Source organism: Falco punctatus (genome assembly GCF_963210335.1).
Source record: "Falco punctatus genome assembly, chromosome: 15".
NCBI lineage: Eukaryota > Metazoa > Chordata > Aves > Falconiformes > Falconidae > Falco > Falco punctatus.
The window spans coordinates 1,871,920-1,895,783 of NC_137595.1; the positions used below are offsets into that span (position 1 = coordinate 1,871,920).

Below are 23,864 nucleotides of genomic sequence, written 5' to 3' on the forward strand. Positions count from 1 at the left end.
GGCACGCTCCCTTCTGGGCCTTGCACAGAACCAGGCACTGCACACACGCACCCCAGTGCCCCTGAGACTTTATTCTGGACAGGAATACAAGGAGTGGCTCCCAAGGAAATGGCGCTGCAGCCTCAGGAGTTGCTGCTGTAGAAGTCCTCTGGGAATGCCATCCGACCAGGGCTGAGCCCGGGGAGGAGGGAGCGGCTGCTGAGGCCGAAGGCACGAGGGCGCACAGGGCTGGGCTGGCCACAGATGCTGCTGTGCCCTTGCAGGCTGCAGCCTCGAGGCCCAAAGCACCCAGCAGTCCCCCTTCCCGACATCTCCCATGTCCCCCATCCCTCCTTGCTGGCGGGGCCCAGCGTGGTCCTTCCATCGCTTTGGGGAAGGAGAACAGAGTCAGGCGGCGCCACCTGTGGAGTGTCCGTCCCAGTGGCCGCAGGAGTTTCCTGAGACTTTCCAACTGCATCACTTGCTGGTAAGACCAGACAAGTCGGGCGGTGGCCAGTAGGTCCAGCCCTGGGTGCCTGCCTGCCCGGTCCTCAGGAGCTCGCTGCCTGCCCCGGGAGCTCCACGGAGGAGAGCACGTGCGGTGCTGGGGTGGGGGTAGGTGCTCTAGGCACTGGGTCCGAGGTCAGGTCTCTGCGGCGGGGTCACTGCGGCGCCCTCACCGAGGCTGCTGGGGCTGAGGCGGGGATGGGCTGGGCTGAGCACCCTGGTCTCCAGCAGGTCCCGCTCCATGATGTCTCCGCACATGGGGTGAAGGGGAGCAAGTGCTGGGGGAGCCACCGAGAGGGAGCGGGGAGACTGCACTGGCCTGGGGCATCCATGAGGATGTGGGGACTTGATACCCTCCTGCCCTGCCCCGTCCCCACACCAAGGCTCACCTCTCCTCCCCCCTGAGGTGTGGGGCTCTGCCAGGGACCCTGAGGCCACAGGAGCTGGCCTGCACGGTGCCCCCCTTTCCAAGCTCCAGGGCCTGGGGGTACCTGAAGATCTCCAGGTGGTCCCAGCCATGCTTCTGCAGCCCTTCTTCATCCTGCTGCAAGCCGAGATGGCCCAGGCACCTGCTGCCAACATGGCACCACTCCCCCTTGTTGTAGGGCCACTGGGGAAAGAAGATCAAGGACACATGCCAGCAGTGTCACATCAGGACCGCAAAGCTCCCACCTTCACGTCCTCACCCCACATGAAGGGCCACATTTCTGCTCCACTTCCCACCGTACTCCACTGCCTGCACCGTGGTGGCTCCATCAGGCAGAACACTGCCATAGGGATGCGACCTCACATCTGCTGGTGGCTCTATGACCAAAAGCAGGTCCCCTCCCCTTCCCGAGCTCCCCAAGCCCCTTGGCTGAGCTCCAGAGCCCCGCAGGGACCACAGCGGTACCTCTCCAGGGTGGCCGTGCTGGTGAGCATCCGACATGCACCTTGGCACCTCCTGGCAGGGTTGTGGGGGCGGCTCCAGGGTGCTGTGGGTCTGGTGCAGTGGGGTCTTCTGGCTATCCCCTCCACGCTTGGGGGCCACCCAGTCCAGCTGGCTCAGGCAGGTGGCCATGTGCAGTGCCATCAGTGAGCCGTCGCCCAGCCCCGGTGTGTCCCTCGCCAGGATGGCTGATTTGGGTCTCTTCTGCCGGCCCGTGCCAGGGGGGCTCAGTGGGTGCCCGCGGGACAGCCCCCCTGGCACACAGTGCGGCCAGCCACCCCACCGCTCTTCCTCTGAAGGCGACGGGACCTGCACCCCAAGGGGCCTCCGGCACCACTGGCCCCTGGGCGGGCTCTCCACCTGCTTGTTGTGGGCTTTGCCGGCACCAGGGGCTGGCACCCATGTGTTGGGGACCCCCTCAAAGATGAAGTAGGCTGGGTTGGTGTAGCCAGTGGCTGGCTCCGGGAGGCTGCGGGGCCGGCTCCTGCAAACACAGCAGGATGGGCTCAGAGTCACCCCACAGCCAGGGCTCACGGTGGGGCTGAGCCCAGCTGGGGTACCTGAGGCGCTGCAGGGGTGGCCTGGGGTACGTCGGGACGTCTGCTGCTGGCTCGGCATCCTCCTCCTCAAAGCTGATCCACTCTGCAAAGACACCGTAGTCTGGCCTCTCCCCACCAGGCTCCACACGGCTCCTGCCCGTGGCTGGGGTCCAGGGGGGCAGCGCAGGCATGGGCAGGTGGGAGCGTGGCCCTGAGCCCCCGTGCCCAGGGCAATGGGAGGGGGCTGGTGTGCGGCCGCCTTTACCGTAGAGCCTCTCACGGGTGCTGCACCTGTCCTTGGGGACCCGGACCTTCATCCAGCCACGTATGGAGCCCGTCTCCTCACCACGGTGGAAGAGGAAGGTCTCAAACTGCTGAGCCATGCTGCCAATCATTGACCTCATCGCGATGCAGCACTCACCTGCAGGCGCAGCACATGCATGCGTTGCCCCCCCGGGCAGCTCGGGGGGCAGGTAAGCCCCCCCAGACACACCCCGGGTGGGTGTGGGTGCCAGGGTCCCTTCCGCCAAGTTCCAGCCACAAAACCTTACACCCAGCAGGCTGTTACCTGAGCCCTGTGGGTGCTATGCTTGGCACCCCCCATGCCACCACAGTGGCCCCCCACACCACTGTCCCACACGTACCGTAGGACTCGCAGCTCTCCACACCCTTGATGCTGAGGAGCAGGTGCTGGTCCCCCAGGTACTCCAGGTCTGGCAGGATGGGGTTCAACTGCAGGAGGAGAGAGGGGTGCTCAGGGGGGCTGCCGCAGCGCAGGGTGGCACAGGGGTGTCACTATCCTGGGGGGAGGCACGGTGTCAGCCCCCGGCACCCCTTGGGGCTCAGGGTATGGAGCCAGCAGGTGGGATGGGGTAGAGGAGGGAGGAGGATGCTCGAGACCTGGGGGGGGGGGGGCAGCATCTGCCCCCACCCCGGTGCGTACCACAGGCAGATGCTTTGTGGACCAGCCCAGCCTGAGGAAGCCCGGGATGTCACAGCTCTGGAAGGTGTTCTCCCCACTCCGCTGGGCCTCTGCCGGGGGACAGCGGGGGGCACAGCTCCAGCTGGGGGTAGCTCGCCCCCACAGCACACCCCTGGCCCCCCAACGCCCCAGCCCCATGGGGCCACCTCACCCTCCAGGCAGTAGGAGTGAAACTCGATGTAGCACTTGCTGCGGCTGGTGGTTTTCACAATCACCTCGATGCTGTCCCACTCGATGCAGGCCAGGGGTTCAGGGCTGGATCCGGGAGCTGCAGGCAGGTACCGGTGGGTCGGCGTGCACCAGCCAAGTGCCCGTGGTCAGGGCTTACCCCAGCTGGGCACGAGGGGTGACAGACCCCTACCCCTTACCCTTCTTGGGCACAAACTGCGACGTCACTCCCACCTCAAATGTGGCGAAGACAGGTGAGTGGTCACTGGTCACGATGTCATCGGTGCAGCCTGCATGGTGGGAGAGGGCAGCTGGGTGATGGTCCTCGAGCCCTGGGGTTCTGGGCAGCACTGGCCAGCCTGGGCTCCCCCCAGCCACAGGGTCTCGCTTACCGTAGGAGTTACAGACCACGTGAGTCTCTGGGTGCGACTTCCACAGGATACGGTCACACCACGAGGGGACGTTGATCCTCATCTAAAAATGGGTAAAGGCAGACAGCTTCAGTGCCCCCCAGCACCACTCGAGCCTGCTGTCCTTGTCCCCCCATGATGTCCTGCAGCTCAGCAGGAGTCTCTGGGAACTCACCCCCGTGGCCTTGAACTTCTGCCACACGTAGCTGTCCCGGGAGCCCCGCTCGTACCGGTATGTGGGTGGGAAGGAGATGTCACCCTCACCTGGGAACCAAGACATGAAGGTGGCATAGGGGTCAGCATCCCTGTCTGTCCCCACAGTGGCAACCGACTGAGGAGAGACCCCATGGGTGTCATGGTCCCCGTGTGGGGCTCACACGGATGGCTGGCACCCCTGGCCACCTCTGACTGTCCCTGTGCTCACATGTTCTCAGGACTCAGAGCCCAGGGACCTGCCCTGGGGGACTTGCATGGTGCACATCAAGGTGCCCCATGCTTTTGGCACCTCATGCAGGGCTGTGCCGGGGCTGGGGACCACCGTGTGCTGGAGCTGGCACACAGAGAGGTCTGTGGGGACCCTGGGTGCCACTATCTTGTCGGGGGGAGCAGTGCCCTTGCCCCTGCACTCACTGAATCGCAGGAACACCTTGTTCTTCTCCCGCTCCAGGTTGAGCTGGTCAACAGCCAGGAGGGCTTCGAATTCCTTCTTGGTTATATGGGCGAGGATGTCCTGCACCAGGGGAGGAAGGCAGGGTGAGCCCCGGCTCCTCTCACCCCTGTGGCTGCACCGGTGCTGCCACCAGCGTGCCACCATCCCCAGCTGCGATGTCTGTGGGGTCCCACCTGCACATCCATGTCCAGGCGGTAGTTGAGGTCCCCGAACCAGAAGAGGTGGGTGAAGCGCAGGGTGAGGTCGAAGGCTGCCAGCCGCTTGTCGCCCAGGACCAGGGAATGCAGGATGTCACTGTAGTTCTGGTTACGCCTGCGGTGGGGACGGCAGCACCCTGTGAGCCACCCCCGGGACACCTCAGTCTCATCCTTTCCCTGCCAGGTGGGGACAGGAGGGGTACAGGGACAGCCCCCCAGGGCTATTCCAGCCCCCTGAGACACCCGCCTGTCCCAGGGCAGCCCCGTCCCACTGTGGCCCTCCATCACCTATGGGTCTTCTCACTGCCAGAGGCCAGGTGGCAGTTGACGAAGCCGAAGGAGGTCCCGTTGAAGAGGAAGGAGACGCCCACGGCTCCCTTGTTCCCTGCAGGGATGTCCCAGGCACTGAGCTGGGGGGGGCCCAGAGGTCCTGGGATGGCCCTTAGGCTGCCCCCTCACCCTGGGGATCCCCCCAACCCCATCCCCAGCCTTACCCAGTGTGTTGGCGATCCCAGTTTTCACACTGGAGGTGTGGACGTGGCTGATGCGCCGCTCATGCTCAGGCTTCACCAGCACCACGATCTTGATGCTCCAGAGGCACTGCAGGGCAACCTGCGGAGGGGCAGGGTGGTGAGTCTGCCTGCTCCCCTGCACCACCCCACAGCCAGGGGTGGTGGGGATGGGGAAGCAGCAAGGTCAGCCAACCCATCCGTGAAAGGTGGCACAGCCAGAGGGGTCCAGGCAGCACCCTGCGGTTACCACTCGGTAGTCGATGGCCATCAGGGTCTTCAGGGATGCGCGGAGGAACTCGACCCATTCACGGTCACCCAGGGAGTTCTCCTGGGTGCCGATAACGTAGACGTCGTGCGGGATGCAGGCAGTGGTCTCATCCTGCGTGTGCCCCAAGCCCCTCGCGGTCAGCCAGGAGGCAAGGGAGCGGGGCGGTGGCATGCTGCCTGTGGGCAGGGGACAGCGGATCACCAGGGGGGACAGCATGCCAAGCTCCTCGAGCTCCTCTCCAACCACAGACCCTACACATCTCCAGGAGCTGCTGGGGATGGGAAGCATTGCACCAGCTCCACGGTTCACCCATGCACATCCCAGACTGATGCTGGGATTTCCTGCTACCACCCCAAATCCTCCCAGGACCCCAGCTCCTCCGTTTCCCTGACAGCCACTGGGCGAATGGACCATGTTGGGACAGACAAACCCAAAAGCGGCCAGGTCAGTGTTTTCCCCAGCCTCCTCCTCCCACCTGGACCAACTCGGACCTCGGGTTTCCTGGGGCAGCTCCCCACAGCCCTCACCTCTCCAAACCCACCTGTGCTTACGACGAGCCATGGCAGCCTCCCAGGACAATGTGACCTTCTCCCAGCCCCTTACCCATGTTCCATGTCCCAATGTACACTGAGATGAGGTCAGGCTCATCCAGGTGGGAGTGCTGGATCTTCATCAGCTGCAGCAGCTGGCAAAAGGCCTCTCGCTTCTGCAGGATGATATGGTGGTCTTAGGGGCTGTTCCAAAGGGAAGCCAGGAGCTGCAGCACCCCAGGAGGTGCTGGTGGCAGGATCAGGGGGACATCACACCCAGACATGCAGGTCTCAGCCCTGAGACCACTTATTTGCTGCATCACTGCGTAACAGCTCTGTATTCCCGCAGGACACCCCGTGAGTGCAGCCGATGCTGCTTACCCGTGCGTTGGGGAAGACGAAGTCTCTGCTCAGGCTCTTCTGTGGCTCCCGGTCGTACACCAGCCTCACCTTGCTCTGCACGCTCTGGTATTTGATTAGCTGCAGGACTGAACACTGGGTGTAAGGGGGGCAGTGGTGGCCCCCCACCTCCCACCATGGGGCCTGCAGGCAGCTTGGGGTGGGGGCTCAGGGTGTCACCAGTTCTGCAGCCCATCGCCCTGGCATCAGGCCCATGCCAGGGAGTCCCACAGCCCCGCAGCACCCCACTGATGGCCAGTGTGGGGGGGTCAGCAGCCCCTTACTTTTTTCCTGATGGATGGTCTCCTCTGGGGACCCGCTGCCCCACTTGGTGATGGCCACAGTCCCCGACTCCACGTCCACTGTCAGGGCTGCCCGCTGAGACTTGCCCATCTTCACCTGCAGGCAGGAACGCAGTTCCCGGGTCGGCCCCGTGCCTGCCCTGCCTGAGCAGCAACATCAGGGCCCCACCGTGCCCCCCTGCCCTCACCTCAAAGCTCTGCATGGCCAGAGTCTTGGCAGCTGGCGGGGGGGCCACCGCCACGCTGGGCAGTGCCAGGTTGTGCCTTGACACCGTCTCCTGCAGCGACTTCAGCACCTGCCAGAGAGATGGGCACTGGGCTGGGGGCACTGGGCTAGCTGGTAGCCCTGGGCACCTTGCACCAGCCTGTCCTGCCCCGGCAGCCCGGGGCTGTGCCACCGCTGGCAGCTTGCTTTGCCAGAGGGTTTAATTGAAGTGAGGGGGGGTTGCTGGAGCAGAGTGAGGTTCCTGGGCACTGGCAGAGCCAGGCAGCGGCTGCCACCAACAGGGACTGTGCCTGCCCCTGCATGCAGCCAGCACAGCGGGAGCGGGGCAGGCACCTTCTTCTCCAGCGAAGAGAGGAGATGGTTGACAGTAGATATCTTGTTGAGGAGCAGCTCAAGGTCTGGATCACTGGTTAGGAGACCCTGAAGGGAAGGACAGACATTTTTGGAGCAGCACAGTGGCACTGGACCAGGGGATTCGGGATTCCTCCCCGTGGGTCTGGGCTGCACCCTGACATATGGAGGTCCCTGGGGTCTGGCTGGGGAAGCAGCTTCCCCTCCCACTGTGTCCAGGACCGGGTGCAGGAACGAGTCCCTGCTTGTCCCCAGGCCCCAGGGAGCCAGGTCCCCTTGGCTGGCTGCAGGGACCCTGGCACACACAGCACCCAGGGACCACCAGCAGTGCCGTGGGGCATGCAGCACCTTTGGGTGCCGAAAGGCACCAAAACCACCCCAACCGCTTCCCCTGCGGACCAGCTTCACCCAGCCACACACAACAAGGCACCTGCTGGTGGCTGCAGGGGCCCGGGGGGACCTCACCTGCTCCCTGGCCGGGCTGCGAGGGGACACGGGGGGGTCGAACACCCTGGCCAGTGTCTCCAGACCTGCCAGGGTAAAGTCAATCTCACTGCGGAGGAGAGAAGTGGGTGAGATCTGGCACGGGCATCTCCTGAGCCTCGGTGGCAATGCTCAGCCATCACAAAGGGGACAGGGATGAGGTGGGTGGCCGGGGAGGGTGGTCCCCTCCAGCCCTGCCACTCCTGGGCCACTCGCCTGTGCAGCGCCCGGCAGGCAGTGACGAGTGCGGTGCTGAGGTGGCGAAGCTGTGGGTGCCCGTGGCGCAGCACCTCCAGGTCCAGCTGCAGGTGGTGGTTCAGGTACTCAGCCATGAAGCCCATGAAGTCACTGGCTGGGCTGCAAGGTGGGGTGAACGTTTTTGGAAGGATCCTTCCCCCCGGCCATGCCTGCCCCATCACCCCCGCCAGCCCAGGGAGGGCAGGGGCGTGTTACCTGCTGTGAACCTGCTCCTGCAGCCTCTGGTGCAGCTGCTGTGAGATGTGGGTCCGGCCGGCGATGGGAGCGCTGAGCCACGTGCCCGCCATGGCTCCCCCAGCCGGGACCACGCTTGCCACATGCCTGCCACCTCGGCCATCCTCCCCATCTGTGGGCAGAGGACAGCCGGCTCAGCCGGACCCCCTCCCCGGGAGCCCAGCACGGCCCCGCCACCACCTCCCTGGCTCACCTGAGTCCTCGCTGGCTGCCTGCCTCGGCCGGGGCACTGGGTAGAGCAGCGGCATCACCAGCCCGTTGTTGGGCTGCTGGTAGGCGCTGACCAGGTCAGGGAGAGTGCGGAAGCACTTGGCCTGGATGCCCTGGATGGTCTGGGAGGCAGAGGAGGGGAAGCACCATCGCATCCCCCGCCTTCTGCCAGCTCCGTGTGCTGGCGCAGCCCCCAACTGGGCTACGGAGCAGCCTGCTGAGTCAAGTCAGTCAGTCCCCAGAAATGTGCCCATGGTGAGCTGGAAGTGCGGGCTGGATACCAGCCCTGTGGGGAGCTCACCCCCGCTCTTTTCAGAGCAGCAGAGCAAGGAGAGGAGCGAGGAGACATCTGCCTCATGCAGCAGATGGGGATGCTCCCTAGGGACCCTCAGGATGCTCTTTTGAGGGGGCTAGAAAGGCAGAGATCTGGGTACCACAAGAAACTGTGAAGTGACACCACAGAGCAGAAGTGAGGCCAAGCCGGTAGCCAGGACAGACATTGTGGGGACAGATGTCACAGGGACTGGGCCAGTGTGGCCAGGCTGGGGCAGAGGACAGTAGCAGGAAGGGGGCAAGTGTTTTGCCAGGTGAGCTGGTGGCAGCTGCGGGGCCAGTGGGGAGGCAGCTTTCCCAGGTGGCCCCGTGCCGAAGGGGTGGCTGCAAAGCACTCACAGTCTGCTGGTGCTGGGCTTTGCAGGCAGCTCGTGTGAAAAGCAAACCACACCAGCCACCACCCCTCCGGGTGCTGCATGGGGGCTGGCGAGGGTGGCGAGCACCTCAGCTCCTTCACACCTGCATCCTGCTGGCACCCTGGCCTACAGCCTGTGGCCCCGTGGCACAGCACCCGGCGGCGCTAGCCAGGGCAGAGAGTGCACCCCAGTGGCACCAACCTCTGGGCACCCATCACGGCACCCACCTGGACAGAGAGCAGCCCCTTGTCATCCGGGAGGATGCGGTAGGTGTGGACATGCCGCTGAAACCTGGGAGAGAGCAGACTAGGGTCCGCCACAGCACCCCCCACAATACCGTGGGCATGTGGTGGTACTGGGAGGGTGCCCAGCACCCAGCCCTGATGCAAACACCCCAGCCCCTCTGCAGAGAGAGGAACTGAGCTCTTATTACTGGAAATAAAAGCATCACCCTCAGCTCTGGGTCTGTAGTGGTTTGCAGGGGAGGATGCGCAGTGTCCCCCTGCCTCCAAACAACTCCCTGCCCGCAGCGGGCATGGCCCCGGCACGCAGCCCCGGCTCCGTCAGCATTTGCTGGGGCACCTTTGGCCCCATGGCTGCGGGTGGCAGTGAGGGTTTGCAGCCTGCCAGAGCCCGGTGCTGTGCTCCCCAGGGCTGCCATAGTACAGTCGTACTCGCTCAGAGGCCACTGCACATCCCTGCCCGTGCCACCACCCTGCCCAGCAGCAGCCTGACCTCCAACTCGGTGCTGGGATGCTGGGAAGAGCGGGAGCAGCTGCTGGCTGAACGCACAGCGTGCCCCGCACCCCTCCGCACCCCTCAGCACCATGTGTTTGCAATTTGTCCCATGCATCGGGCCAGGCCAGCCGTAGGAAAGGGGTGGCATCCTGCCAAAGCCGCCGAGACGCCGCCCCACACGCTCCCCACTGCAGACGTGTCGCTCGGCTGCAGGAAGGGTGCAGGCAGCAGCAGGAAGGGGTGCAGGCAGCGAGGAAGGGTGCAGGCAGCCCCAACAGCAGTGCTCGCAGGGGCTATGAGCCTGGGTCCAGGTGCAGGGATGGCAAGGGGCCCCGTGGGTGGCAGGGGATGCAGCCTCCAAGCCCCAGCATCTGAGATGTTAAGAGTGGGCGTTGCAGTCCGGATGTGGCCACATTGGGGGTTGGAGGGAGAGGGGATGTTTGTTTTCAAAAAGGGAGGGCGATGCAAGTCAGCCTCTCCCACTCCCACGCACGGAGCCAGGCCAGCCCCAAATGGCTTGGAGAGCCCTGGATTTCGGGTTCTCCCCTCAGCAACCCTGGTGCTGAGCAGGGCTGCTGGCCCACGCTTCTGCCTGCTCCCAAAGACACAGGCTTCTCCACTGGTCTGACCTGGAGATCGTTTGAAAACCCCCGTGCCAGCTCTCTGGCACCCTGCTCACCCCACCAGCATCCCTGCAGAAGGCTTTTCCATGTTCTGTTAGTGTCAGAAGTGGTATGCCCACAGCAGGGAGAGGGACAGAGGGACCCTGGCAAGGGGCAAAAGAGAGAAACCGCAAGCAGAAGCCAGGCAGGTGACTCACAGAAGGCAGAGGGCATATGCCCCCGAGACCGACTCGCTGTCCCGCACCAGGAAGCAGCCATCCCGCCCAGCCTTGGCCAGCAGCTCCTCTGCCACAACCCGGCTGATGTCCCGGTGGTACCAGCTTGCTGCTGCCATCCTCCAAAGTGGTGGGACATGGGCTGTGCTGTGTTCCTGTCCCAGCCCCGCATCCGGGCTTAGCAGCGCCTGCTGGCCATCAGCTGCCCCACAGGGTCGGTTGGGGAAGGTAAAGGTGGGATGGGGGCACCAGCCCCCTGGTACCCAAGCACGTTGCTGGCTGGAGGTCTCAGTGGGTGATGGGCAGCCACCGAGGTAATGCTCATGGGGATGGGGTACCCTGTGGCCAGGCAGTGTGGCAGGAGCAAGACCAGGGGGGCAGCTGGTGCAGGCTGGGGGTCCAGATGCTCATCACAGAGGTTCCAGCCTGCAGGGTGCACGGGGGCAGAGAGGGACAGCTCAGCAAAAGGATCTTGCCCATGGGAGGATGGCCCCACGCTGCTGCCCCAGCCCCAGAGCCACCATCCTGCCCTGGTGCATGGCAAGGACAGGCCATGCTGGTGTCCCAGCAGCACGCGGGAGCCCAGATCTGTCCCCACACACTCACCATCCCTCACAGATGTACTGTAGGCTCCTGCAGCTCTTGTGGGATGCTGTGGTCAGCGAGTTGAGTTTTCAGGGTGCAGCCGAGCAAGAGGGGAGCTGTGATGCTGCACCGGCAGCTGTGGGCTTCCTCCTGCTGGGCACGCTGGCAGCCCTGCCCATCACACGCTGCCTGCCGGGGCGGCTGCAGGGACTCGGGCAGCACCCACACTGGCCCCACCAGCAGGCACCCCCGCTCCCTGGCCCCACCAGCCAGGCCCACTCGCTCGGTGCCCCGTGCCGCTTGCTCGGCACCACGGCGCTAGCTGTGCTCTTCCTCTTTCTCTGTGCTCTGCTCTCCCTGCTGCCAGGACCAGCCTCCTCGCTCCTCCTCCTGCTCCAGCCCTGTTACAGGGGGAAGCCTGCAGCACGCAGGGCTGAGCATGGCAGGGTGCAGGCAGGAGCCATCCCGGAGTGGGGGCTCTGCCTCCACCCTGCTCCCCACTGTTCGACTTCTCCGGGGCCGAGGGGCAATGCGGGGGCAGAGCCCCATCCCTCGGGCAGGACCCTGGGAGAATGGACCGCCAGCAGTGTGGGACAGCAGCAAGCCCCTGAAATGTGTTTGGGGCGGTGGGCAGGCTGCCTGAGCTGCCCACCACTGGGTACCTTGCTGCATTGGGGCTGAGCTCTGACTTTTGCTGCTGGCTGCGTGGTGATGGAGATGCTGCAGGCATCAGGTGGCCACACGAGCCAGGCGCCCATGATGGTGTTCATGTCCCCCCACCTGTGCGTGCCTTGCTTGCAGGCAGAAGGGAAGCAGGGTTCAGGAGCTCCGGGAAGGGGTCGGGAAGGAGGGAGGTTTTTCCAGGCAGGACAGTGCTGCAAACAGCATCAGGGTTCCCCACAACTCCTGGGTGCAGATCCAGAGGTTTTGCTCCTCGTGGCAAGGCACTAGCAGGCCCTGCGCATGTGGCTGGCTCGAGCTGTGCTAGGGCAATTAGCTCCAATTAATTACAGATAAGCAGCCACCATTGTCTGCTGCCAGAGTGCCCAGAGGGCACCAGGGCTGCTCTGGGGGGAGATGGAACAGAGGTTCCTGCTGGAGGAGGATGAGGATAGAATGCCATGCTGAGCCACGCTCCCGGCTGGCTGCCACCCTTGGCACCACAAGCCAACCCTTGCAGCATTGAGCAAAGGGTCCGTGCCCCACGATGCCTGCCCCAGCCCACCGGTGCAGACGTGCCAAAAGCCCCTGCCAAGGTTTCCTCCTGGGCTACCAGCTTCGAGAGGAACCTGTGGCTGGGCCACTGAGAAGTTGGGCAGCCTACTTGATTTCAGGCTGGTGGCTCCGGGCTGCACAGCAGCAGCGGTTGCATCTCTCACCAGCACTCACCACAGGGACATGCATCCCACTGGAGACCCCTGTCCTGTCAGAGACCCACTCCTGCTGGCACTGCTCTCTCCCGTTACTTAACAGTGCGGCAATAATTCCCAACAGCCGCAGAAGTGCCTGGCTTTGGATTAATGCCATCTGTGCCGCTTAATCCAGATCAGGGAAGGAAGCCCTGGAGCTCTGAGGGGCTTTGAAAAATCAGCAGCGTGGGCATTTATGTAAGGTGTCTGTGGTGCACAGTGCCAAAGGCTGAGCTGGGATGTTGCCAGATGCACCAGCACCCAGGGAGCTCTGCCAGCACCTGGGGAACAGTTGTATTTTGGAAGGCAACATGGGTTCACTGGTGCCAGCTTGCTAGGTGGCTCCAGCTCCATTCGGGCTCCCTTTGAGGGAAGACCCTGCGGGCAAGGGCGCTGAAGCAGAAGGACACAGGAAGCCCCACGGCTGGTCCCTGGGGAGGCGGGACCCTGCAGGACACTGTCCATCTGGAGCCAGGAATGAAGCTGGGCCCCCACGTGCTCCACCAGCCCCATGTCCACTGGTGCCCTGCCCCGCTGGAAGCAGCCATTTGATCTGTGCTTCACACAGCGCATGGACCTGCAGGGATGGGTGGGATGAGGCAGAAGAGAGGAGCCTTTGGTCATTATTAAACAGGAAAAAGGAAGAAGCCCTCTCTCATTTTGTTATTTTTAACACAGCGCTGCATCCCCTAGCTTCCTCCCCCAGAGCGTGGTTCAAAGCATGGCATGAGCGCAGGAAGGGATGTGGTCTCTGTGTCTCATCACTGTTTTGGGGAGGGGAAATATCTGCCCTCCTACTTGGGCAAGGTCTCCCTGGATGAATCCACCCCATTAAACCGAGCTGAAGCTGCCCATAATGAAATCTGCTCCCCATCCTCACCATGCTCTGCCACGGCCCTTGTGAGTGGCACTAGTCTCGTGGGCCTTATTAAAAGCCTAATGAAGAGCGAAGAGCTGCAGACAGCTCAGGATTAGGCATCCCAGGCACGGTGCTGGGGGAAGCTGCTCCGCCTTCCCCCCTAGCTGGGCAGCGGGCATCCAGGTGGGGCTGCCTCCTCCTTCTCCTCTTCTACCCCCCCCCCCCGTGTGGGAAGGTCACAGTTCACGTGTCCCCTTGACCTTGGCAGAAATAGCACCCGTTAATCTGCAAACTAAGCAGCTCTCCTGTGTGCAATTAAAGAGATCACAAGTCCTGGCCCCAGGCAACATGTGCTGACAGCTAAAGCCCTGGGCAGCGAGGCTGGTGGGACTGGTGTGCTGCCGTGGCTCCCAGTAGCTCCCAGTGGCCCATGGGGTCAGGGGCACAGCTGGGCTGCATTTGGCAGGAGTTGGTACTCAGGTAATAAAGGTCATTGAGCTGATCTAGGGTGTTGGGAGGAGGTTGTTGGCAGTGCTGTGATGGAGGTGCAGTAATGAGCAGGGTTAGCTTGATCTCAGTGCTTAGCACTGAGGGTTAAGCCAGAACCAAGCGTGTACTCAAAGCAGAGGGTCTGGCTGAGCAAGCAAGGGCTTGAGGGGTGCTGGAGGTGAGGAAGATGAGTGGGATCTTGCTGGAGCAGTTTACAGGCTGTCCTGGGCTGTCACTGGGGTCTGTGCCTTGTCCCAGGGGCAGCATTCACATGAGCATCCTGCAGCCACCCCTGTGGGAGGGGATCCCAAGCGCTGACTGCTGCTGAGGAAGGATGGCAGTAGGGAGTGCTTCTCTCCTGGTGGACCGTAAGGCAAACCCACTATGTGCCTTTCTATTTGCAGCAGCAAACCTTGAATTAATGATGTGCTAACCAGGTCAGGTGAGGCCAGCCTGAGGTGTTATGAAATGATGTGGAGCTGAGCAGATTGCTCAAGGGGTGCTGGGGGATGGTGGCAGGTCTGTGTCCCACCACTGAGGGGTGGTGGGAAGCACAGCCTGGTGCAGGGGCTGCTGCTGCAGCACTGAGCCTTCCATATGCCTTTGCCCTATCGGGAAAGGCATACAGCCTTTGTTCATCAGCATCCCTGTAGCAAGGTTGTTCTGTGTGCCCTGGGACCACAGCAGGTCACCTTTATGTGACCACCCACATGGACATGTTGGCCACACAAGAAAGCTGCCAGTGCTTCCTGTCCATCTGTTAGGCATCCACAAAGTGCATCAGGGAGGGATAAAGCCAGGCAGGTTCCCTCCCTCCTCTCTGCCACCTCCATCCGCCCTTGTGCCCAGTGCTGGCCCTGCCCTGCTTCCTGTGGGAGCAGCCGCAGAGAGCCTGCGTGGGAATCTGTGCCCCTGCCCACCGGGAGCAGAGCTTCCACCTCAATTACCATCACCTTGCTCCCTAAGCCCACTTTGCCAATCTCCCTAAGCCGCTTTCTCAGGGCTCCAGCGGCAGCTGTATTTATAGCTCACTCTTACTCATGAAGCGTCTCCCTGGTTAATAAACTAATAGGATTCTTCCTAAAAGCACCTCTCCCACGGTGCACACACCCCCTGCATCTCCAAAGCCGAGCGAGTGCAACCAGATGCCAGGGGAGGGACCACTGCAGGAGTATAAGAAGCTGCAGGACAGGGAGCAGTCTGTAGTGACTGGGTGGCAGTGGGACGTGCTGGGAGAGGAAGAGGCGAGTGTCTGTGTGTCCATCCACCTGCCAGGTGAGTGCTGCCTGGGCCCTGCCAGTGCTTTGCAGCACAGATTCTGATGTTTCATTGAAGCTTTGGGGCACGGACATTGGTGCCGGGGTGTGCCTGGAAGGAGGGGGAGTTTGGGGCTGAAGGGGGAAAAGTGTGGCTAAAAGGATTCCAGCATGGCTGAGCCAGTGGGCACAGGTGGAGCGGTCTGGTAGCACCACGGGAGAGCTTAGCCAAGCCAGGAGAGGTTGGAGTCCCCTCTCTGGAGCTTGGGAGATGCAGAGGATGAGTTCAGCTCTCTTCCACCTTTCATCGCCTTGTCCCCAGTTCCCAGACTCTGGAGAGGGCCGAGCCTGAGGCACCACTGTGCTCCTCTTCCCTTTGCACCTTCTCTTGCTGTGCCCAAGAAACCCTGCAGGCAGGGAAGCCTGAACTCCACATCCCACAGCACCTGAGATCATCAAAGATCCTGTGTTTGGGACTAATCCCTTGTTTTCCTGTGGGGAAGAGGATCATCTGCTCTCCTCATATCAATTTCTTCTTTCTCCCCAGCTTCCCTGCAGTTGCATAAAGAGGCAACTCTGCCCACGTGCCCTTGGGGCTTAAAATCCTACCTGGGCTTAAGCTCCGCTAATGTCAGAGCTGCCTAACGTTAAGAAGCTGAGCTCATCCCATCTAATAGCCCATCGAATCAGCTGGTGATCAGCATGATATTTACGGTTTAATTCTGGATGCCAGACTTGAGCAAGAAAAACAGAGGCAGCACAGCCGGGCAGGGCTGAGCAGCCCCGGCGTGAGGGCAGGGCCACCAGCACTGACCTCCAGGGTCGGCTCTGGTGCTGCCAGCCAGGGCTGGGGACAGGGGACGTGGCTCGGGACCATGCACCCTGAGACCCCCCTGTCCATGGTGCGGTTAAGCTGCCCTCCACCTTTCTGCTGCTGCTTTCCCTGCTCTCCTGAGAGTGATGGGACAAAACAAGCCTGTTCCTTCCATTAAGCCATGACAGCAAATTCCCTGCAGACAAAAGAAAAATCATAAAACTGAAACTCCATAGGCTCTTCTGTTCATTTTCTTGCCTTTCCCAGCCTTGAACTCGCTCCTTCGGGAGTCACCCCTTGCTTCCTATTTTCTGAAGCCTGCTTGCCTAGGGCATCACTCTCCCTTTTCCTCTTCCACCTCCTCTTCACCACCTTTTGGGCCAGGGGCAAGGGGCTTGCTCAGCTCTGCTGCCCCACAGGGTCTCCAGCTGCTGCTGTGTGCCTTGCGTGCCACCCCAAAGACAGGCAGCCCCAGCTGAACCCCAAGCATCCAGGCTCGGGAGAGGTGAGAGGCTCGGCAGCACCGTGGCCCAAGGGCTCTGCAGTTTGTTGGGATGTGCACGACTCTGTCCCGCTGGCTGGTGATGGCCAGCAGCTGCCCCTTCCCCAGCGCCTCACCAGCACCTCCCCTCCATCTCTCCCCACAGATCCCTGCCTGAGTGACTGCTGATTTAAAATGGCAGAAGGAGCAAAGTAAGTGGCTTTTTTTTTCTTTTTCTCTCTCACTTTTTTTTTTTTTTTTAATTGCAATGGAGCAGGGTGCTGTAGGGCAGGAGAAGAGGGAGAAAGCGAGCCCCCCGGCTCCCCCATGAGCTGGTACATGAGCTCACCATAGAGAGATGGAGTGAGCCATCGTGGAGCCAACAAAGCACCTTCTCTTTTCTTCTGTGTGTTGGTGCTTTCTTCCTTGCCCTTAGGACACAGCCAGCTAACGCACCCTCTCGATGGTCACAGACTGAGCTCAGGAACATGACATCCCCTGGGGCAGGCAGACAGGGGGGTGGTTGGCTCTGAATATGCAGGACACCAAATTCCCCAAGGCCAGGACATCCCATGCATGCTCTGGCATAGCTCTTGGAGATGCATCATGCTTGCAGGGAAGCCCTCACCTCCTTGCCCCAGGGAGACAAATGGCCACCCCCTGCCTCCCTGCCCCAGGAGTGGGCTGTGCCACATCCAGCCTTATCCAGGGCATTCCCAACCTATCTGTCTGTGTTTCCTCTGCAGGGTGTTCAAGAAGACCAGCCCCAACAGCAAGGTGAGTCCATGCAGGCCAGAGATGGGACCATGTGCCCCGTCCCTGGGTGTGGGTCAGCCAGAGGTGCAGGCTGTGCTGGGGTCCCTCTGGCATGGCTCTGCCCACAGGATGGGATGCAGGCTGGGTTTCCCTTCCTATTGAAATGTGATTGATTCCTGCCATACCTGCCATGATGCCACCACAGGGCTTGCTTTTCAAAATAGAAATGAAAAAAATCCTATATGAACTTTAAATGCAATGTCTGATCTGACACGCTGACAGCAGGGTTAATGAGCTCCACAACATAACTAAGGGCTTGAAAATTTTGGCCGGTTCATCGGCAAACACTAACCTGTTTTGCTCTTTCCTTTCACCACGTGCTGCCTGCAGCTATCCATCTACCTGGGGAAGAGAGACTTTGTGGATCATGTGAGTTCGGTGGAGTCTGTAGGTGAGTGGGGCCATGCTCACCATGGAGGGGGAAGCACAGGCAGTGACCAGCTGGGGCGACTGGTCCCTGGGCTGGTGGCAGCTCACCTCTGCATCCTGCTAGAGTGAGAAGATCAAGGGCAGCTCCAGAAGAGCAAACGTCTCATTTTCCTGCAAATACCCTTACAGAAAAATGGCGATGAAAGGGACAAAGTCCCTTTGCAAAACATCCTGGCCACACTGCTGGTGGAGATGCCGGAGGAGGCATCGCCATCCCCCTGACCAGCAGCTCCCCTCGGTCACCTCCCCAGCTGATGAGCAGATTACTTGAATTTAAAAAGTGCTGTGGTTTTGTGAGGATCTTCCCGGGGAGCTGAGCTCACTGGCCCTTCTTTTGTGTTTGTCTGCAGATGGCATCTGCCTGATTGACCCGGAGTACCTAAAGGACAGAAAAGGTATTAATACAGAAAACCCCATGTTATAAGCGGAGAGGATGGAAACTGGTGCAAAGCTCACCAGCAGCCTGGGACTGTAGTCAGGCTAAAGCTGCAATGGGGCATCTACAGCTTGTTGTAAGTCAGGGCCACAGCAGCTGACCGGGAGGGGAAGGCTGCCTCTTCCTTCCCACCTCCTCTGCCTGGGGCACTGGCTCTGAAGCTACCTGTGCCTTGCAGAAAGACATAATGAATCGTGTTAACTCTATACTTAGTGCTTGAGGTCCAGGTCCTGATAAGAGTCATATATCTGCTGAAGAGTTACTGAAATAGGTTTTTTTTCTTTCCTCTTTATTCAACCCTTTCCTGCCATGCCTTTTCTTTATCTCACCCTTCCCCTAACCCCACTGCCCTCTGTTTCCATCCGGCTTAAGTGTATGTGACGCTGACTTGCGCTTTTCGCTATGGCCGAGACGACCTCGACGTCATTGGGTTGACCTTCAGGAAGGACATCTATGTCCTGACCACCCAGATCTTCCCACCAGTGCCGGACCAGGCACCCAAAACCCTCACTCCTTTGCAGGACAAGCTGATGAAGAAGCTTGGAGAGAATGCCTACCCCTTCACATTCGAGGTAGGGGCTGCTCAGCCCTTCCTGACCACACACCTCCGTGGTGTGCACCAGGGCTCATCTCTGGGCACACTCTTTATTTACTTTTTTCTCTCTTTCCCTGTTCTGCCCAGATTGCCACCAACCTGCCCTGCTCAGTCACCCTCCAGCCGGGACCAGACGATGTGGGAAAGGTGAGCTGCTGTCCCCAACCCATGTCCCCTGGAGCTGTTCCCCCAGTCAGGGGGTTAAGTCGTGGGGTGCCAAAAACAAGAGCTGCTTCTCTTTCATGGGGGATGTGGCCCATGGGGTGAGAGTTGGGAAGGAGGAATGGCTGGAGTTGGGACCAAGATCTCTGGGGTTGCAGTGGAGGAAGGATGGGAATGAACCTAAATCTCAGGCAGCTCTGAGCCCCTCCTGCTTAGTGACTCTATGTGTCCCCTCAGGCCTGTGGCGTGGACTTCGAGGTCAAAGGATTTTGTGCTGAAAATCTGGAGGAGAAAATTCACAAGAGGTATTTGCAGGGGATCCCTTTCCTGCTTCATGGCCCTAAAACCAAACCATGTGATCATTTTGGGGTGGCCATCTAAGGGGTTGGGCTGAGGGCCTGCTGTCAGCCTGTGCCATGCTTGGATGGGGTACTTTGCCCAAAAGAGGGGCAGTGATCCCCATGTCAGTGCCCTCCACATCCTAAGAGCAGGCTGCAGCTTGCATCCTTTGTCTAGAGACACTGTGATGTCCCCAAAAGCAGCTGATGTGTCCTCAAAAGACATGTTGACACATCCCTGCCGGGGGCACTGGAGGTGATCGCTTATTGCTGCACAGGAACTCAGTGCGCCTCATCATCCGCAAGATCCAGTACGCACCTGTAGAGATGGGGCCAGCTCCGAAGGCGGAAACCACCCGGCAATTCATGATGTCTGACAAGCCCCTGCACCTCGAAGCTTCCCTGGATAAGGAGGTCAGTACAGAGGCTGTCTGTGGGCTCATGCCATCACATGCATCCCCAGGGATGGGGACTGGGATACCTGGTCACAGAACTGAGCCTCTTCCCATTGCAGGTCTACTACCACGGAGACCCCATCAATGTAACAGTCAACATCAATAACACCACCAACAAGATTGTGAAAAAAATTAAGATCTCAGTTGAGCAGATCACAGACGTGGTTCTCTACTCACTGGATAAATACATGAAGACTGTGTGCACCGAGGAGATAAAGTAAGTAAAAAGGGGCTGGGGTGGTATGGCAGTGAGGCCAGAGGGAGGAAGAGAAAGGAGGAGGAGGAGAGAATGATGGGGGGAGGAGGTGGGAAAAATGATTTTACACTACCAGGCAGTGAAAATATCAGGGTTGGAAGAGTAGCTGAGAGGAGCTGAAAGGCTGTGGACACCATGCCCTGCAGAGAAACCTGGTGTCAGCTGGGAAGGTCCCTGGGGGGCAGCTGCACGCTTGCTTCCTCTCCTTGCTTTGCATCTCGGAGGCCAGCCACAGCCTCTGCACCCCTGAGAACAAGCAGGGCTGGAGCAAAGGCAGGGGTTAGAAAAAAGAAGTGGTTGTATAAGGGAACGAAAGGAGGAAACAAGCCCAGGCAGCTGTGTGGGGAGCGCAGGGCAGGGGGGTTTAGGTCTGCCCAGGTGCCTGGTGCTATGCTGAGCACCCCCATCAGGTGCTGAGCACCCACCAGGCTGGTGCTGGTTCTGAGCTATCCTCTCCCACTCCTTCCAGCGAGAACGTGCCAGCCAACTCTACCTTCTCCAAAACGTACTCTGTCACCCCCACACTCTCAGCCAACCGTGAGAAGCGAGGCCTCGCTCTTGATGGCAAGCTCAAGCATGAGGACACCAACCTGGCCTCCACCACCGTGTAAGAGCTGGGTGGGCTCTCCCTGTTCCCTACCACAGCCAGACCCATGCCTTCCCCCAACTCCAACAGCTTCCCACTGCTCAGGATGCTCTGGGCTCCCACCCAGGGTCCCCCACACCTCCGATACCTGAGCCTACACCATCCAGCTGGAAAATGTAGGGAATTTGTGACATGACCACAGCCCCATCTCTCCATTTCATAGGAGAGACACAGCCTCCCAGTCCCAACCATCATCTAAAGCCCTCATACCCCCTGCAGAGCTGCGATGGGTCTCACCTTGGGAGTAAATCCCAGCTCAGGCAGCTCGAGCAGCCTCCAAGGAACTGCTCTGTAGCTTCAGCCAAGTGACCTGCCCTTCCCTCTCTTCTGCTGCCATGATGTGTTGTCCTCTCCTGCCAAACCACAGTGTACCCCACACAAAATGGGGCACGGTGACAGTGCTGGGACTGCCATGGGGGTAGCAGACAGGGTCTGCGGGCAGCACTGCCTGCCTCACCACTCCACTCTGCCTTTCTCCTAGCCTGAGACCCGGCATGGACAAGGAGGTGCTGGGCATCCTGGTGTCCTACAAAGTGAAGGTCAACCTGGTGGTGTCCCGAGGAGGGTGAGGCTCTGCGGGTGTGGTGGGCAGGGACCGTCCCCTCGGGCTGTGCTGCGGGATCTTGTACTGCTGGGCAGATGATGGAGGGACATGTGCCATGGGCCCCCTTATCCCTGCCATACTCCTCCAGGCTGTGGAGCAGCTGGGCACTGGGCTGCTGACTCCAGCCCCATCACCGCTGCCCTTCACCCCTATTATAAATCATCTTCTACCTTATTGTAAAGCGAAGTCTAACACCTCCCCTCCTCTGCCTTGGCTAATTTCTGTCCCTTCTCTCCTGCTGCCACAGCATCCTGGGGGATCTCACTTCCAGGTAAGGGGGGGGCTGCCTGTGGGGCTGAGCATGGTACGGCACTGGGCGGATTTATTGAAAGAAGCGCTTTTCCTTCCAGCGATGTCGGTGTCGAGCTGCCTGTCATCCTGATGCACCCGAAGCCTGCGGACGGTAAGTAGTGCCTGGGATGCTGCCGAAACGCAGGGCAGGAAAAAGCAGTCCCTGTTCAGAGGGGAACTGGTAAAAGCAATGCTGATGCAGCCATCTCTGTGCAAAGGGCCCTGCTCTGCCCAGCAGCCTGGGCTGTGGGACTGGCAGAGCTGCTCCGGCTGTGCTGCAGCCACACTCTGTCCGGGACCAGTGCGGGAGCAGCTCTCCTCCCTGCAGCGCCCTGCCTGCTGCCCATCCCAATGTCTCTCTTTCCAAAAAACACACCTGAGCATTAAAGAGAGGTGTTAGTTGAAATATCCCTTCTGTATTAACCTGCATGTCTGTCTCTCTTACAATCCTCGCCTCCCTGTGCTGTGCTTATCAATGGACTACAGATAAGCCAAGGTAAAGAGATGTTTCCTTATTCCTCTAAGACATAAACCCTACAGATCCATTGCAGATGGATGCAATGCCCCATTCCAGTTTAAGGTTGCATCCTTGGATTAAATCACCCAGGCCTCAAAGCCCTGAGGCCCTGTGTCACAGCAGCACAGGCAGCAGGAGCATTGTCACAGGCTCGGAGGACTCAGATGTTGGGCTCAGCACATGTTCTGCCAATTTTCAGGGCTTATTTTACAACTCCCCTTGCTGCAAACACAGCAGCCTCTCCTGCTGCAAGCCCAGACCTCACCTTGTCCCTCAGAAGCAGACGGCAGTGCCAGACTGTCACCCAGTCACAAGTGCCATCACTGGACTTAGTGTCCCCTATAGCTCTGGTCCCCACACGCCCCACGCTGAGGTCTCTTGGCTGCTGGAAGCAGCAGCGGTCACAGCCCTGTGCCCCCGCACACTCTCCAGTGCCAAACCCTTCTTTTCTTCCCACCACATGAGCTTATTCCAGCTGAAGCCACAGCTGGGGTTGCTTCCCTCCGGGAAGCTGCTGCATGCCAAACCCATTCCTGGCAGCCGTGCCTGGCAGCCACAGCCGCCAACCAGCCCTGCAGCTGGCCCTGGCTTGCAAAGCCCCAAAATGCTGTTTTTGTGTCTGGTTACACCCTGCAATGGGACACGAGCACTGGGATTTGGGGCCTGGAAACTCGGGATGCAACTGCAAGGCTGTCACACCAAAACCTATCAGTTTCCCAGCTCAGCAAGGATTTTTAAACTTCTAGAGGAGGAAATCTCTTGGCCTGTCCCCACCATCGCTCTCTGTAGATTTTGCCAAGCTGTTTCACATTCGCAAGATTTTGGAATCTGTGTTGCTGACTCTTTCTTTCCGTTTTCTTCCCCCACTTTTCATTTTGTGGCTCTCTCTTGATGTCATCTACCACTTGCCTTTCGCAAGAAGGTAACTAATCTCTTTGTCTCCACTTTAATTTCTTTTCCTTCCCTTTTTTTCCCTTGACAATGCAAAATACTGTCTTGAAAAATGCCAACAGTTGCAGGCGAGAGCCCAGCTCCTCAGGTCACGCACACTTGCAGTCGAGCCAGCTATCTGTCTTCGATTCAGGCCATGGCTCACAGTGACCTGACTGTTCCCTGCAGTGTGTGGGGTGACGGGGCCAGGGCGAGCACCACAACTGTCCCCTAGTAGGAGCACGGCTTTGGTGTCAGCAGGGATTTCACCCTCTTTGCTGTGGTGTATCTAGGGCACCCAGACTGCGGGCTCCCTGTGGCCGCCTTTCCTGGGCTCACCACACTCTGGTCTCCTTTCCAGTGAGGAGGACATCGTCATTGAGGAATTTGCTCGCCAAAAACTCAAGGGGGAGAAAGATGAGGAAGATGAGAAGGAGGAGGCTGACAAAGAGGAAAGCTAACCTGCTGCTGCCTGCTTGCACAGATAGCCAGCGGTCCCACGCGCCCTGGTTTGGGACATAGATGCCCGTAGCACACTCCCCACTGTACCGCACACGGTGCGGACACCTCAGCCCTCTCCCTGCAGTGCAGTGTATTCCCCTAGGCACACCCTCCTCCCCTGGGTTCCCTGCACCGACTCCAAGCCCTGGTTGCAGTGGCGGGAGCCGCTGCATCTCACCCTGGTACTGCCACGCTGCAAAGCCTGACTGCGTGCAGGACGGTGCTCCCACCTCCTTGCACCCATGGGTGCCAGCGAGGAGACGGGGGCAGGGAGGGTGAGCCGGACCCCGGCTGAGCGCCGTCACCAGCACGTTCGTCGTTCGCCTGCGTTATGCAATACTCTGTGACACCGTTACAAATAAATCCACCCCAGTGGCCCGGTGCAGGCTCCGTGTGGTGGTGCTGGGGCGCGCGGCCGGGGGCAGCACGAAGCGGGCAGCCGGGGCCTCTGCGCCCGGGCAGGCTACCGCGGGCCTCGGCGGGAGGGTGAGACGCTCCAGAATCCGCCGGTGGCCGCTCCCGGCCGGGCCCCTCCGGTACAGGCCGCCCCCGGCGGACCCCGCCCCAGGTACAGCGG

At 60.4% G+C, this 23,864-nt stretch overlaps 2 protein-coding genes across 5 annotated transcripts; one reads left to right on the forward strand and one right to left on the reverse strand.

Annotated features, from left to right (window-relative positions):
- Positions 1-51: 51 nt before the first annotated feature.
- Positions 52-11,309, reverse strand: LOC308054077 (phosphatidylinositol 3,4,5-trisphosphate 5-phosphatase 2-like). 2 transcript variants are annotated; one of them, XM_080366289.1, is made up of 28 exons: positions 11,025-11,306; positions 10,401-10,844; positions 9,070-9,133; positions 8,137-8,275; positions 7,905-8,055; positions 7,668-7,808; positions 7,434-7,521; positions 6,951-7,037; positions 6,580-6,687; positions 6,374-6,488; positions 6,072-6,178; positions 5,764-5,866; positions 5,140-5,336; positions 4,875-4,992; positions 4,669-4,765; positions 4,357-4,495; positions 4,144-4,243; positions 3,689-3,777; positions 3,496-3,577; positions 3,304-3,393; positions 3,087-3,203; positions 2,897-2,985; positions 2,598-2,685; positions 2,219-2,374; positions 1,975-2,056; positions 1,379-1,898; positions 876-1,096; positions 52-736 (listed from the first exon to the last, which is right to left on the reverse strand). In XM_080366289.1, the coding sequence occupies exons 2-28, from the start codon at positions 10,535-10,537 to the stop codon at positions 604-606; spliced, it is 3,558 nt and encodes a 1,185-aa protein (XP_080222415.1). In that variant the 5' UTR covers positions 10,538-10,844; positions 11,025-11,306; the 3' UTR covers positions 52-603. The 2 variants fall into 2 exon arrangements, with proteins under 2 accessions (XP_080222415.1, XP_080222414.1); XM_080366288.1 differs by having other exon boundaries at positions 978-1,096; positions 6,951-7,521; positions 11,025-11,309.
- A 205-nt stretch (positions 11,310-11,514) lies between these two features.
- ARR3 (arrestin 3) lies at positions 11,515-23,657 on the forward strand. Of its 3 annotated transcripts, XR_013923950.1 has the most exons (16): positions 11,515-15,035; positions 16,478-16,523; positions 17,058-17,088; positions 17,458-17,518; positions 17,907-17,951; positions 18,365-18,564; positions 18,675-18,734; positions 18,987-19,054; positions 19,366-19,501; positions 19,602-19,759; positions 20,268-20,405; positions 20,926-21,009; positions 21,296-21,319; positions 21,399-21,451; positions 21,826-22,778; positions 23,148-23,250. XR_013923950.1 is itself a non-coding variant. In XM_080366306.1 (15 exons), the coding sequence occupies exons 2-15, from the start codon at positions 16,507-16,509 to the stop codon at positions 23,245-23,247; spliced, it is 1,182 nt and encodes a 393-aa protein (XP_080222432.1). In that variant the 5' UTR covers positions 11,515-15,035; positions 16,478-16,506; the 3' UTR covers positions 23,248-23,657. The 3 variants fall into 3 exon arrangements, 2 of the variants coding, with proteins under 2 accessions (XP_080222432.1, XP_080222431.1); XM_080366306.1 differs by lacking the exon at positions 21,826-22,778 and having other exon boundaries at positions 21,399-21,458; positions 23,148-23,657; XM_080366305.1 differs by having other exon boundaries at positions 21,826-23,281.
- Positions 23,658-23,864: the final 207 nt, after the last annotated feature.

Coding starts and splice junctions, on each gene's coding strand:
- LOC308054077 (XM_080366288.1), bottom strand. CDS start 10,537: ATGGCAGCAGCAAGCTGGTACCACCGGGACATCAGCCGGGTTGTGGCA. Junction 4,244..4,356: donor GCCTGGACATGGATGTGCAG/GTGGGACCCCAC, acceptor CCCCTGGTGCAG/GACATCCTCGCCCATATAAC. Junction 737..977: donor GACCACCTGGAGATCTTCAG/GTACCCCCAGGC, acceptor CCCCATGTGCGG/AGACATCATGGAGCGGGACC.
- ARR3 (XM_080366306.1), top strand. Junction 19,760..20,267: donor GTGTGCACCGAGGAGATAAA/GTAAGTAAAAAG, acceptor CACTCCTTCCAG/CGAGAACGTGCCAGCCAACT. Junction 21,459..23,147: donor AAGCCTGCGGACGGTAAGTA/GTGCCTGGGATG, acceptor TCTCCTTTCCAG/TGAGGAGGACATCGTCATTG.